At 57.0% G+C, this 12,435-nt stretch overlaps 2 protein-coding genes and 2 non-coding genes across 4 annotated transcripts in view; all 4 read left to right on the forward strand.

Annotated features, from left to right (window-relative positions):
• The first annotated feature begins 1,068 nt into the window (after nucleotides 1–1,068).
• Nucleotides 1,069–6,978, forward strand: ARL5C (ADP ribosylation factor like GTPase 5C). The gene is made up of 6 exons (XM_026512983.4): nucleotides 1,069–1,324; nucleotides 1,943–2,003; nucleotides 3,165–3,312; nucleotides 4,050–4,133; nucleotides 4,615–4,766; nucleotides 6,142–6,978. The coding sequence occupies exons 1-6, from the start codon at nucleotides 1,279–1,281 to the stop codon at nucleotides 6,188–6,190; spliced, it is 540 nt and encodes a 179-aa protein (XP_026368768.3). The 5' UTR covers nucleotides 1,069–1,278; the 3' UTR covers nucleotides 6,191–6,978.
• Nucleotides 6,979–7,654: 676 nt separating this feature from the next.
• TRNAC-GCA (transfer RNA cysteine (anticodon GCA)) lies at nucleotides 7,655–7,726 on the forward strand. The gene has a single exon. It is a non-coding gene; the product is annotated as a tRNA-Cys (tRNA).
• A 719-nt stretch (nucleotides 7,727–8,445) lies between these two features.
• TRNAC-GCA (transfer RNA cysteine (anticodon GCA)) lies at nucleotides 8,446–8,517 on the forward strand. The gene has a single exon. It is a non-coding gene; the product is annotated as a tRNA-Cys (tRNA).
• Nucleotides 8,518–10,534: 2,017 nt separating this feature from the next.
• Nucleotides 10,535–12,435, forward strand: part of PLXDC1 (plexin domain containing 1) — a 55,985-nt gene continuing 54,084 nt past the window's right edge. Inside the window, exon 1 of the mRNA XM_026512987.4 lies at nucleotides 10,535–10,684. Coding sequence (XP_026368772.1) covers nucleotides 10,609–10,684 — 76 coding nt within the window. The 5' untranslated portion in view covers nucleotides 10,535–10,608. The remainder of the gene's footprint in view (nucleotides 10,685–12,435) is intronic.

The following is a 12,435-nucleotide window of genomic DNA, read 5'->3' on the forward strand; positions in this document are numbered from 1 at the left end:
ATGCACCTTTCTGAGAAGGTGAAAGACATCCCGGTGGAGGAAACAGAAGCAAAAGCGCGGTCGGAAGGAGCTGGGCATGTGTGGGCAAGGACCAGCGGATGCAGAAGGTGGGGGATCACCTGCAAAGGCAGGTGGCCGCTGTTCACAGAGGCACTTGAATATCAGGTAAGGTGGCTGATCTGGATCCAGCAGGCAATAGGGAATCATTGAAGGTTTGTGAGCTGTGGAGGGACGGACTGCGAGCTGTGCTTTCCGAAGGTGACTAGGGCTGTGCTGAATCAGGGGGAGGCAGAGGGAGGGAGACAAGTGCTCGTGGGCTCCGGGAGGGCCGTGGCAGTGGGCGGCAGAAGGAGTGGATTCTCCTGTGTGGTAACTGGCCTCTCCTAACTGCCCCCTCAGCCTGAGGTTGGTTTGCCTTTCCACTTCTCTTTTCGTTCTCTGGTTTTTCCCAGTTTAAGCAAAGAAGGAAATTCACAAGAGTCCCCCCCTCCTGGCTCTCTCTTGGCCCAGGTCCTCTTCTGCTGGCTCTTGGCATCGGTACCCCTCTGCAGGGTCTCTGGCTACGAGATCTCACTTTGTGCTCCGTCCCTGTCTTCAGACGTCCATCCCCCCTGGTCTGGGAGCCGTGCCGCAGTAGTCAGTTTGCCAATGAATCGTAGAAGCAGTACTGATTTATTCCAGGAAGTTGCCTATCCCCAAGGGACCTCCAAAAGGCAGGGAGACCCTACCCTTCCCTAAGGGAACTCACTTTGAGTGGGCCTAAAAGACCCACACTAGTGAAACCACTAGAGATCTGTTGAGGCTTGGAATATTTTCCCAGCTCAGAGAGGATCAGTAAGCCATCTGCTTCACAAAGCTGGCAGGTACAGAAGATAGGGTTTTGCTTCAGTTTAGTGCCCCAGACATGGCACTTGGAGAAGGGAGAGCTGGGGCCTGGTAGTGAGTCACTTTGCTGGTCCTCCTTGATGCAGTGGGGGAGAGGTTCACCAGAGAACCTCTGGGGTTTTCTCAGGAAAAAGGGAGGATGTGGAGTCTGGACCCCATTTTCCTTGCACCTCCAGGGCTCTGGACAAGTATCCTGTTCCTTGTCATTCGTAGTGCCCGCCAGGGGCCAGTGTCCCAGGGGATTCCCAGGTCCCGCAGGTGACTCGTCGGGCTTGCGTGACCTCATAGGCAAAACTCGCTCGGCCCTCCCCGGGGGCGGGGTTCTAAGCACCCAGGCTCGACCCGGACCCCCGAAGGTCGCTGAGTCTTGCCCCTCTCTGGCCTGGGAGCGCCATGGGACAACTGATCGCCAAGCTGATGGGCATCTTCGGGAACCAGGGTAAAGGGCGCACACCGCGTTCAAGCGACAGCTTTGATCCGGCTCCCACCTGGGGCTCCCCGAATCTGGGGTCGGGGCGGATGCGCTGGGGGACCTCGGGCTCCGAAGGTCCTGCGTGGGCACTCCTTTCAGGCTCCGCCGTCTCCCCTGTTCCCTCCCATAACCGCTCCCCGCCCGCTCCTCGCGAGGGGCGCGCTTCGGTGCACCCCGGGGCGCAGGGCTCGGCGAGCCTCCGTCCTCCTGGCTAAAAACGGCCGCGGGTTTCCTGCGATTGCGGCTCTTTCTCTAGACCCCTTCTCTTGGCAAGCCCGGAGCGCCCCGGACCTTTCGGACAACCGCTTTTCTGGAAACGTGGAGCGAGGGAGGCGGGGCTCAGCAATCATTTCCACTGTCCAGGAGCGGCGCGGGTGTCTGGGGTCGGGGGTCGGGGGGAAGGAAACCTGTCCTGTTGGGTTTTTGTTGGGGAGGGGTGCAGGGGAGCAGAAGTGGTACAGTGAGCAGAGGTCTCCCGGCTCTCCGGAAACACTCATCTCCTTCCTGGGAAACCTGGTGGGGCACTCAGGCCGGTGGTGATTGAGTTTGGCCCTGACGCTGCCCTTCCCCCCCGGATGCCTCCAGAGCACAAGGTTATCATCGTGGGACTGGACAATGCGGGAAAGACCACCATTCTCTACCAGCTGTAAGTGATTCTCTGATGGAAAGAGGTGGAGGGGTTGGGTCTTCCCATCAGACTGACAGACGTTTGAACCAATCACCGGAGCCCTTCCCTGGGTTCTCGGGTTTTCCAGTAGCCAGGAGGAGTGATGGTGCGAGGAAGCAGTGTGATCTTCCTGGCATAGTGACCCTTCAGTTCTGTGGCCCCTCGCCTGGCGTTTGAATCCTGCCCGGTATGGGCGACCCCAATGCTCCCCGCCACCCTCACCCCCGCCCCCGCCCCTACCAGACCCTGTTGCAGGCCTGAGGCTGTCAGAAACTGACTTCCCTTCCTGCCTCCCTGCTCTTCGCTCCCCCTAGCGGCGGGTCCCTCTTTCCTGACTTCCGCACCCCACCTTTGCCTCTTAACTTTCTCCCCTTCTTCAAACCCAAAGCGGAGGGCCCGTTTTGAGTCTGGCTGAGCTCTGCCGCTCCCGATCTAGCAGAGTCTGGCATATGCGCTGGGTATCCATCGGAGCCTTTCCCAATATCCACTCTCTGGATGGCATCTCTCCCCCTTTGGAGCCTCCAGAGTATTTACTCAGGAAAATTATGCCCTGAAAACGAAATATACGTAAATGTTTATTTAAACCAGAAGAAAAGAGAACATCGAACATTACAAGCACATACAGTGAAAAGTAAGTTTCCCAATCACCCCTGACTCCTAGATCTTCCAGAAGCACCCCTACATATAAAAATGTGCGTGTTTTCTCTGTTAAACAAAGCACCTCTCTGATGGCCTTTGCTTGCATCTGTCTCATTTTCCCAATCCCTTGCTGCTCAAAACGTGGTCCGCACACCAGCAGCATTGACGTCATCTGGAAGCTTGTTAGAAGTGCAGAACACTGGGCCCCAGCCTAGACTCACTGATCAGAATCTGCATTTTAACAAGACTCCCAGGTGATTCAGCTGCATGTTAAAGTTAGGGGACACAGCTCTAATATGACTCCCATCTCTGGGGTCCGTGCCCGGGCAGGACTCGGTCGCACTCCTGCCTGCATTCCCCTGTGCCCAGAGGCTAGGCCAGCCTGGGCCGAGTTGCTCTGAGTTAGATTCAGCCTGACTCGGGAGCAGAGGGGTGGGGGGGCCCAGACCCGGGAGGGAGCAGAATGGGATGAGCTCTTGGTAGCCTCTCCTCCTTCCCCAGCCTGATGAATGAGGTGGTCCATACATCTCCCACGATCGGGAGCAACGTGGAGGAGATTGTTCTGCAAAAGACACACTTCCTCGTGTGGGACATAGGGGGACAGGAAGCTCTGCGCTCTACCTGGGACACGTACTACGCCAACACCGAGGTGAGCAGCGTGCGGGGGCTGGAGGGGCCTTGAAGGCTGCTGTGTGACGTGAGCCAGTCACTAACCTCTCTGAGCCTTGGCTCCCCCACTTTGTGAGGTGGAGACTGTAATAATAACTGCCCTGAATTGTTGTGAAAAGGAAATAATAAAACAAGAGCTAACGCATATGTTTCAAATCCTTAATGCAGCACAGTGTATTGTTAACATTTTTGAATACCTCTTGGCAGCTTTGTCTCTTTGTCTGCTCGCCGGCAGCTTTCTGGGTGATCCACTGCCTGGGGTAGGCCCTTGCTCTCTGGGGGCCTTACAGTCTCACTCTGGCAAGAGTAGATTCAGTGGTTTCCTCCCCAGAGTGAGACCCAGAGCGGATGCCAGCACCGCTACTTACCAGCTGTGTGTCCTGGGGCAAGATCTGTCGTCTCGCTGAACCCATCTCATCTGGACACGGTGCTAAGCCTAGTCCAGTTGCACGGGGCTGCGGTGGGACCTGAATGCAGTCACCAACGCGCAGGGCCTAGCGTCGCCCCTGGCACACAATCAGAGCCGTGCTGTGATCCCTCACCGTCTGGATGGAAAAGGGAATGAAAATGGGACTAGGGCAGTGAGAGCTTGAGACCAGACCAGTTCTCCGTGAGGCTTACATTGGGGCATGCAGAGGCCGGTGGGGGAGCACAGCGGGCGGGAGACGTGTTCCTTCAAGAGAAAGCCACCGCTCACAGCTGTCCTCTGCTGGCCAGTTCATCATCCTTGTGATCGACAGCACGGACCGGGATCGGCTGCGGGCCACGCGGGAGGAGTTGTATAAGATGCTGGCCCATGAGGTAAGGCCCCTGAGGTTGGGAGACGGCCGGTGTACTAGCTGTGGGACCTCAGCCTACTCACTCAGCCTCTCTGAGCTTCGTTCCCAAGTCCCCAGTGTGTGAGAGCCCAGCAGGTGGGACAGGGCTAATTTACCCCAGATGAAGGGCCAGAATACCTTCCACGCAATTGGTCGCAGAAGCCATCTCACTCACCGCGGGACCCCCAGACAGGTCACCTCACTTTTCTCAGTTTCCCCAAGTACAAAATGGGGAGGCTTACCAAATTCCTGCCACATGGGACTGTCGTACAGATCCTATGAGCTGGTGGGCGGGCATCCCGTGAGCTGTCGGTGTCCGCAGATGTGGTTGCCCCATTCCAGTCCCACCTGGGCATGGGCCTCTCCCGCAGGGACAGCAGGGGAGCTAGGGAGGACGTGGCGGGTAGGGGGAAGGGAGACTAGGCCCTGGCAGGCTGACTGGGGCCGGACTCCTCTGTCCACAGGCTCTGCGAGATGCTTCCGTCCTGATCTTTGCCAACAAGCAGGATATGAAGAACTCCATGACCACCGTGGAGATCTCTCAATTCCTCACTCTCAGCACCATCAAAGACCACCCATGGCACATCCAGGGCTGCTGTGCCCTCACTGGGGAAGGGTCAGTGGCTGCCCCACCGGGACCTCCAGGGTCTGGCCCAACCCATGAAGAGCTGACCATCAGAACCTTCTCCTGTTTCTCTCCTGACAGAATCTGGCTCACACTTAGCTCCTGGGCCCAGGCAGGCGAGCACGCACCCACAGCTGAGATGCTGTGGGTAAGCAGTGTGCGAGATGGAGTGCCTGCTCTCAGGAGGCTTAGTCTGGTGGGGAGAGGTGACCCTCCCCCTAAGCACAAACAGGAAGAAAGTGAAATTGGATTAACAGTGAGAGATGGGGCAGGGTTGGGTCTGATTTATTTATTTATAAAAGATCTAATTTATTTATTTGACAGAGAGAGAGAGCCAGCGAGAGAGGGAACACAAGCAGGGGGAGTGGGAGAGGAAGCAGGCTTCCAGCAGGGAGCCTGATGCGGGGCTCGATCCCAGGATCCCAGGATCATGCCCTGAGCTGAAGGCAGACGCTTAACGACTGAGCCACCCAGGCGCCCCTTGGGTCTGATTTAGCTCTGGTGGTCAGGGACAACCTCTACTAGGAGGTCCCCTTTGGGCTGAGACCAGAAGGGAGAGGAGACAGCTATGGAAAGACCTGGGGGCCAAGCCTTCCGGCCAGAAGTCACTGACTCTTCCAGACCTTGGGTTTTCTCATCTGTAAAGAGGAGGACGATTATACTGAGTCCTTCTTAGGGTTTCTGTAGAGAGTAAATGGTATCATTCATTCAACATTTACTGAGCACTGACGCTGTGCCAGGCACCAGAGAAACAGTGCGGAACAAAACACAAACACCCCTGCCCTCATGGGGCTTACTTTCCAGGGAGAGGGAGCTGACAATAAGCAATAAAATTAAGAAAAATCTATAGTAAGTCAAAAAGTGGCAAGGGATCGGAAAAGATCAAGTGGGAAAGGGAGAGTGAAAGTATATGGGCAAAATGTTGCGATGTTAGCCAAGGTACCAGGGAGGGGGCCGCTGAGAAAGCAGCTGTTGAAGGATGGGAAGGAGCTGGGTCACGGTCACATAGAAAGGGCCTTGCATCAGGCTTGGAAAATTCTCTTTCCTCTTCTCTCTCAAGTGGGATCGCAGCAGGCTGCGGACCCAGGTGCCTGGAGACTTTAGGCGGGTCAGCCCAAGGAACCACACGTTTCTGGCAGTGTCCTTGCCGTTCCCTCCCCCAACCCACATCCATCACCTCTGCTGGACTGTAAGCCCCAGTGTTTTCACTGTTTTCACCAGTAACCCCAGCCCCTGGCCCGGTGCCTGGTGTGTAGTGGGTACTCCGTCTGTTTATATCCATCAGCTCTGGGTAGGGGCTGTGGGCTCGGAGGCCATCATCCTCACGGGATATACTGATCCTCGCCCTCTTCTTTCTTCCCCACAGGCTGCCTGCGGGGCTGCAGTGGATGAAATCTCAGGCCACTGCCAATTGACGTCCCAACCTGAGGCCAACCCAAAACTCGGGGAGGTTTTGCTTGGACTATGTAGGTGGAAAACCTAAGTGAGAATGACTTTTCTACGGTTCTCCAATGGGATCTGGGTCAGCTATGGACAATGAGATTGCCATAGGCCACCAACCAACCCTGCCACCGAGGGGCTCGACCACCTGCCCTGACCTGCTGCAGACAGGACAGCAGAAGAGCTGCCTCTCCCTCGGGGGAAGCAGGTATCCTTGGAGGCACAGACAAGCTGTTGGACCTGTCGAGGGGTTGGGAAGTGGAGCCCTGTGCCCTCAGCCTGCAACCTCTTTGAGGAAAGAAATGGGGGACGGAGTAAGAGACCCCAGAATTGCTCTTTATTTCCTAGAACCCCACCCCCAATCCTTCGATATCCTCCCCAGCTTTCTGGCCCCTTAGCCATCTTTGAGCAAAGGAGATTTCAGAAAGGTGATGGGGCAGGCTCAGGGGAAGGAGGACAGAGCCAAAACTGGTGGGAAGAGAGAAGAAGAAGGACGGGACATCCCAGACGGGGACAGTCCCTTGCCCTGCGGGGAGTTCCACCCCTCCCATGCCTTTCCCTTCCCTTTGAGATGCTGGCTCTGACCGCAGCTTTTGAGCGTTAAGCCATCCCACCTTATGCCCTCCAGTCCTTCCAGTGTGAACCCCACTCCTCCCAAACGTCTCCAATTCCTACAGCATACCTATCTTGACTGTCTTTTATAATGATTTTTTCATTGTTTTAGAATTTTTATAAAAGTGTAATAAATGCCTTTGGAAACTGCTCACCTCTTATTTCTGCCTGCTCCTGCTACCTGCACTTCAAACTGGCTTTTGGCTTTTGTACGGGGCTATCAGGTCCGGGGAAATCCTCCTTGGAAATGGAGGGGGGTTCTGCCTCAAGGGTCCATCTGGCTAGGGGACTGGCCAGTTCTTTGGTGCTGGGCTCTACCATCCTCGGCCAGGTAACTGGCTCCTGGCTTGCCAGGACTGGGAGCTTTCCGCCCCACTTGGGTCTAGGGGAGGGAGTGGATTGATGCTGACTCATGGGGGGGGGGCTGGGGGGGCTTAGGGATTAGAGAAGCCCAGGACTCCTATGGAGGTAGAGCCGGTGACAGGACCGAAACCCAGGCTGTCCATCTGTATACAGGGAGCCGCGCTGTTGCCCCGTAAGACCTGAGATGGTGCTGGAGTCCATGGGTTTCTCTCCCTCCCAAGTCAGGCATGGACATCTTGGGGACAGTCTGGACACAGCTATAGAAGGCCCAGGATTCCTTAATCCTGTGGGTTTCCTGAGGCGTGGTGGTGGAAAAAGAACTTAGTAATTTTAGCTATCCCCACTCAACCCACAACCTGTTCTTTTCATAAGGTCACTTTGACACAGCCTTCGGACAAAAACATAATTTAACATTTCCCTTATACTACAGAAATCCATTCTTAATAAGACCGAAGCGGCGTGACGGGGGTATAGCTCAGTGGTAGAGCATTTGACTGCAGATCAAGAGGTCCCTGGTTCAAATCCGGGTGCCCCCTCTCCATGCCAGACTTTTCGTGTTTTCTTTGTCCTGCGGTCCACCACTCAAAGTTCCCTGGCAGGGGAGAGGGGATGCAAACCGGGACCCCGCCGCCCCCCTTTTTCAGGCCGGCGACGATGGAGTCTTGGCCCCGCAGATCCAGGCGCACAGCCCGCGTGTGCGTCTACGGGTGGGACGCAGTGCGACGGCGAGAAGCTGCTGGTTAACCCTAGGGGGACAGCACAGACTGCGCACTCCCGAAGCGCTAGGGCGGAAGCGGGCACACCCCCAGGTCCACCTGGCCAGTGACCCCCACGGCTCTTCCCCGGGAGGGAAACCGAGTATCTAAGGGCCGGGCTTGGGCTGGGGAAGGAAGGCCCAGAGAAGCCTGCCTGAGCCTGCAGGACCAAGAGAGGGGGGCCAAGAGGCAATAGAGGGGCTCCGACAGGGCAGGAGAGGGGGACCTCGGCGCAGGGAAAGTCCCCGAAACCAGGGATCTCGAAGGATCTCGAGGGATTTCCCCTCCCACATTTCCAAGCTCCATGTTGCTTACACCATTCAGTAGAAATCTTTAGTTCAGAGCTTCGGGATACAAGTTCGGCGTTCAGGCGAGTAATCTTTTGAGATTGTGTTATTTCCAACTTTTGTAAACATTGGATCCCTCTTCTTTTCCGAAGCTCGTCACGGCGCGTGCGCAGTCATAGCACTAAGAGGTTACTGTGCCCAAACGTCAGCAGAGGGGGTATAGCTCAGTGGTAGAGCATTTGACTGCAGATCAAGAGGTCCCCGGTTCAAATCCGGGTGCCCCCTTTCCGATTCTTTTCTCTGGACCCTGAAGGTCCTTGTCTCCATATGTCATTTCTCCCCCCCGTTCACCATTTTATGTTGACATTGCTTTCGCCACCTCTCTTTTGGGCAGACAACTGGTGCAAGAAAGACGCGAGAGAGTGCAAGAAGCGGGAATTTTCAAGCAATGGCTCTTAAAATGTGGTCCCCGGACTAGCACCACCACCTGGGAACGTGTTAGAAATGCAGCGGGAATTTTCAAGCAATGGCTCTTAAAATGTGGTCCCCGGACTAGCACCACCACCTGGGAACGTGTTAGAAATGCAGATTCTCGGCTTCTTCCCAGAACTATTGAATTAGAAATCTGGGGGTGGTGCCCAGAAATTAGAATTTGAAATAAGCCCTCCAGGTGATTCTGATGTACGCGCAAGTTCTAGAGGCTTGCATTAAAAAAAATTTACACGTCACTTGTTTCGAATTATTTCCAAGCTGCTGTTTTCAGTCCGAGCCCTTAAAGAGACCTTGTAAGACAGACCGCGGCTCGCCACTTGGCCGCTAGAGGGCAGCAAGAAGCCGCGGCTGGAGGCGGCGGCCTATTCCTATTGGAGAGTCGGCAAAATCGGGATTTGAGTTAGACAAGAAGAAGAATTTACAGACAGGCCTTGCCCTGTCCCGTTGTAAAGGATTAGCGTTTAGGGCTGGAGGAGGTCGTTTCTGGGACCCTGGATCCAGAGGAAGGAGGAACTGGGGTTCTGAGAGATTAGAGAGTCTTTAGTTCTTGTTTCCCTTCTCAGGTCCTGTCTTTGGCCTCAGTGTCAGGGAACCCCCTCTTCCAACCCACACTCCTTCTTTTGTCCCCGAGCGTGTCCCTCTTCCTGGGGAATTCCCTCAAGGGCTCTCCGCGTCCATCCCCTACCTGTCCGCCACTGTCCAGCCCCTAGGCCCCAGCCTCGTGAGAAACCAGCCGCCCCTCACCCCTCACTCTCCCACCCTCGAGTGCTCAGCTCCTTGCCATCGCACGAAGTAGGTCAGGGGAGGGAACAGGCACCTTCGTGTCCTGACCTGATTCCCCGCCGTCTATTAAATCTCCTAAATTGCGGGTATTTTTATTCTGTCCTGAAAGAAAAGAAAGAAAGAAAGAAAGAAAAAAAAAGGTGATCTATCCCCAGAGTCTGTCATTAAGGTGGCGGCAGGTGGGGTGAGACGTCTTCTTGCTCTGGGGGGCCGGCTTTGAGGATCGATTGGGACCCTGAACAGGCCTGGGGTCCCCAGAGAGAAGGGTGGCCTCGGTTACCTTCTGGGGGTGAGGGGAGGTCCTGGCTATTTTAAAGTAGGGGTAAGCCAGGCCCCCTCCACCCCCGTGTCCTCCAGGCTGGTGGGCAAGACGGTGCTGGGAACTGGGGGTGACGGGAAAAAGGGAGAGGAGCCCTGGGGAGGGGAGTGGAATTCGGGGCTCTGTTGGCGAGAGAAGCTGGGGGGTCTGTGCTGCAAGGAGAGATTCCTGGGGTGGCGATGGGCATCAGAAACCCACAGAACTCTGAGGAACAGCCCAGAAAGTCGGGAAGCCTAGTAGAGCTGGGGGAGGGGGTGCATATGGCAGGAGTCCACCGCCCGAGGAAAGGGGCGCCTGTCCCTTCCCTGGGTGTGCACTCCCCCACCCCACCCCGGTCTTGTCTCCGCGGCTTTCCCAGGGGGTGGAGGAGGGGAAGGGAGGCAGGAGCTAAGGTGCGGGGTGGGGGGCCTTTTCTCCCAGCCCAGGGTCCCCCGCCCTGTCCCCTACTCCGCCCCCAGCCCCCCCCCCCACCCCGCAGTGGGAGCGCTCCGGGAGGGCTGGGAGGACCGGGGAAGACTCCGGGAGCGCTCGGGAGGCGCCGCGCCCCCCCGCCCCGCCCCCTCCCCGTCCGCGCTCCGGGAGGCCGCCGCTCGGCTCGCTCGCCGCCCGCCCGCCCGCCTGCCCGCGCCTCTCCCGCCGCCCAGCCAGGCCCAGCGCTCCGCCGCCTCCTCGCCGCCCACCGCTCCGCGCGCCAGCCCCGGGGACCGCGCCGCCCGAGCCCGGCCCCTCCCTCGCCGGGGCCGGGGCCCGCAGCGGGCCGGGGGCGGGTCCTGGCACCCACCATGCGGGCAGAGCTCTGGCTCCTGGTGCTGCTGCTCAGGGAGGCTGCCCGAGCGCTGAGCCCCCCGCCCGGAGCAGGTAGGACTGGCCGGAGTTGGTCGGCGTGGGCCGGGGGCGGGGAGGGGGCTGGCAGGCGGCCGTGGGCACCGGCAAGTACCCACGGGCCGGCGATGTCGGGCTGGTGGGGGGACTGTCCGCGGAGGGCCGGGAGCTCTGTGGGCTGTGGCAGGTGGACAGGGACCCACTTTCTTAAACACATAGGGTGTGTGAGTGAGGGTGGAGGCATCAGACCCCGACGCTTCCCCCCCCCCCCCACCTCTCCTTCCCTCCTGGAAGGACACTGGCGGGACCCCAGTAGAGGGGGCTACATAAGGCAGTGGGCTCTGGCCCCAAAGAGGACAGTGGGGGAGTCATAGGAACCCCTGGTCCCACTGAGGGAGGCTGAATTCTGATGAGATGGGGAGTCTGGGGTGCCTCCTGCCCCAGCTTTTCCACCTCCTTCTCTTCTGGCCCCCCAAGCACCACCCCAGCCCCAAGCTGACCCAGGTTGGGTCTGAGTCAGATTTCAGGTTTTGGGGCTGGGCCAGAGCAGCCAGGGGAATGGTGGAGACCCAACATCTCTCCTAGGGAAGCTCTGTAGCAGCCGGTCCTACTGCCTCCCTCTCCCTGTTCGGAGCCTGGAGAACAGTCCTGGGCTCAGGAAGAAGCAACTTGCTGCTCCCCCATTCCCCAGTCTCCAGGATCCTCCTGTCACTCCCACTCTGCTGTCTGGGGGGCCTTTGGCCATCAGCTGCTCTGGCTCTGAATAGTGGGGGGCTCCTATTTGCACCCTCCTCTCCCCTACACCAGTTCTCCACAATCATCTCTCCCTCCTGGAAGTCCTTTCTGAGGTCTACCTTGAGTTTCTCGTATTATAAAAGAACCATTTTTCATGCAATTTTACATTCCCTTCCATTCTCCTCAGGCACCCAGACCTTCTGGGTGGGGAGGTGGGTAATTTGCAGTCTAGCCTCTTGACAGAGAGAATTGGGAAGATGGACTGTTATGCCTCACGGACATAGGCGTCCCTTAAATGGGATGGAGCAGGGGCACAGGCTTTCCAGGGAGATGCTGTAGTTGGGCTGCTGTGTCTCTGGGGTGTGCTGGCATCAGGCACAGCATCTGTGACAGCGTTCTTGACTTTAATGGTCCTCATGTGTAGGTGAGACCGGCCTGGATCCCTGTGGAGAAGGAGGGTGGGGAAGGGTGCTGATGGTGGAAATGAGGGCAGAGAGCAGTGGAAATTGGTGTGGCAAGTGGTTGCTGGTACAGAAGCACCAGTTTTCAGGGAGACCACGCAGAGAACCGCCGGAGACTTGGGCTTCTTGTCCCAGCGTCTCACTTGCTGTGTGACCTTGAGTAAGGTACTTTCCTTCTCTGGCCCTATTTCTCCACTTATAAAGTGAGGCTGTGAGCAAAATCTTTGACTCTTGGTGGTGGGATTATGAGAGATTCATTTATTTTTTTCTTTTCTAGGATTGTCTTTTCTTTGCCGATTTGTTATGATAATATACATATATTATATAGATAGATGATAGATAGATAGATAGATAGATAGATAGGTGGCCAGCCTGGGGCCTGGCTGAAGGCTCCCTCTTCAGAGTCAGGTTGGGGTAGTAGACACCTGGGGAGGCCAGAAAGAGAGGGGCAGGCAGAGACTTGAATCAAATCTCTAAGTAGAGGACACCCTGTCTTCTCGGCTTTGCCAGAGACTCAGCCAGGAAAAATGGACTTTCTCTGTGGCAGGAGAGATGGGCTGGACTTGAGGAAGCACTAGGAAGCCAGAGGGG

Source organism: Ursus arctos, unplaced genomic scaffold, assembly GCF_023065955.2.
Source record: "Ursus arctos isolate Adak ecotype North America unplaced genomic scaffold, UrsArc2.0 scaffold_24, whole genome shotgun sequence".
Lineage (NCBI taxonomy): Eukaryota > Metazoa > Chordata > Mammalia > Carnivora > Ursidae > Ursus > Ursus arctos.

What these genes read in the sequence shown, in the direction of transcription:
- ARL5C (XM_026512983.4), top strand. Translation starts at nt 1,279, where the DNA reads ATGGGACAACTGATCGCCAAGCTGATGGGCATCTTCGGGAACCAGG. An exon ending in CGTACTACGCCAACACCGAG is followed by an intron (nt 3,313 to 4,049) that starts GTGAGCAGCGTG and finishes TCTGCTGGCCAG; the next exon opens with TTCATCATCCTTGTGATCGA. An exon ending in TGTGCCCTCACTGGGGAAGG is followed by an intron (nt 4,767 to 6,141) that starts GTCAGTGGCTGC and finishes TCTTCCCCACAG; the next exon opens with GCTGCCTGCGGGGCTGCAGT.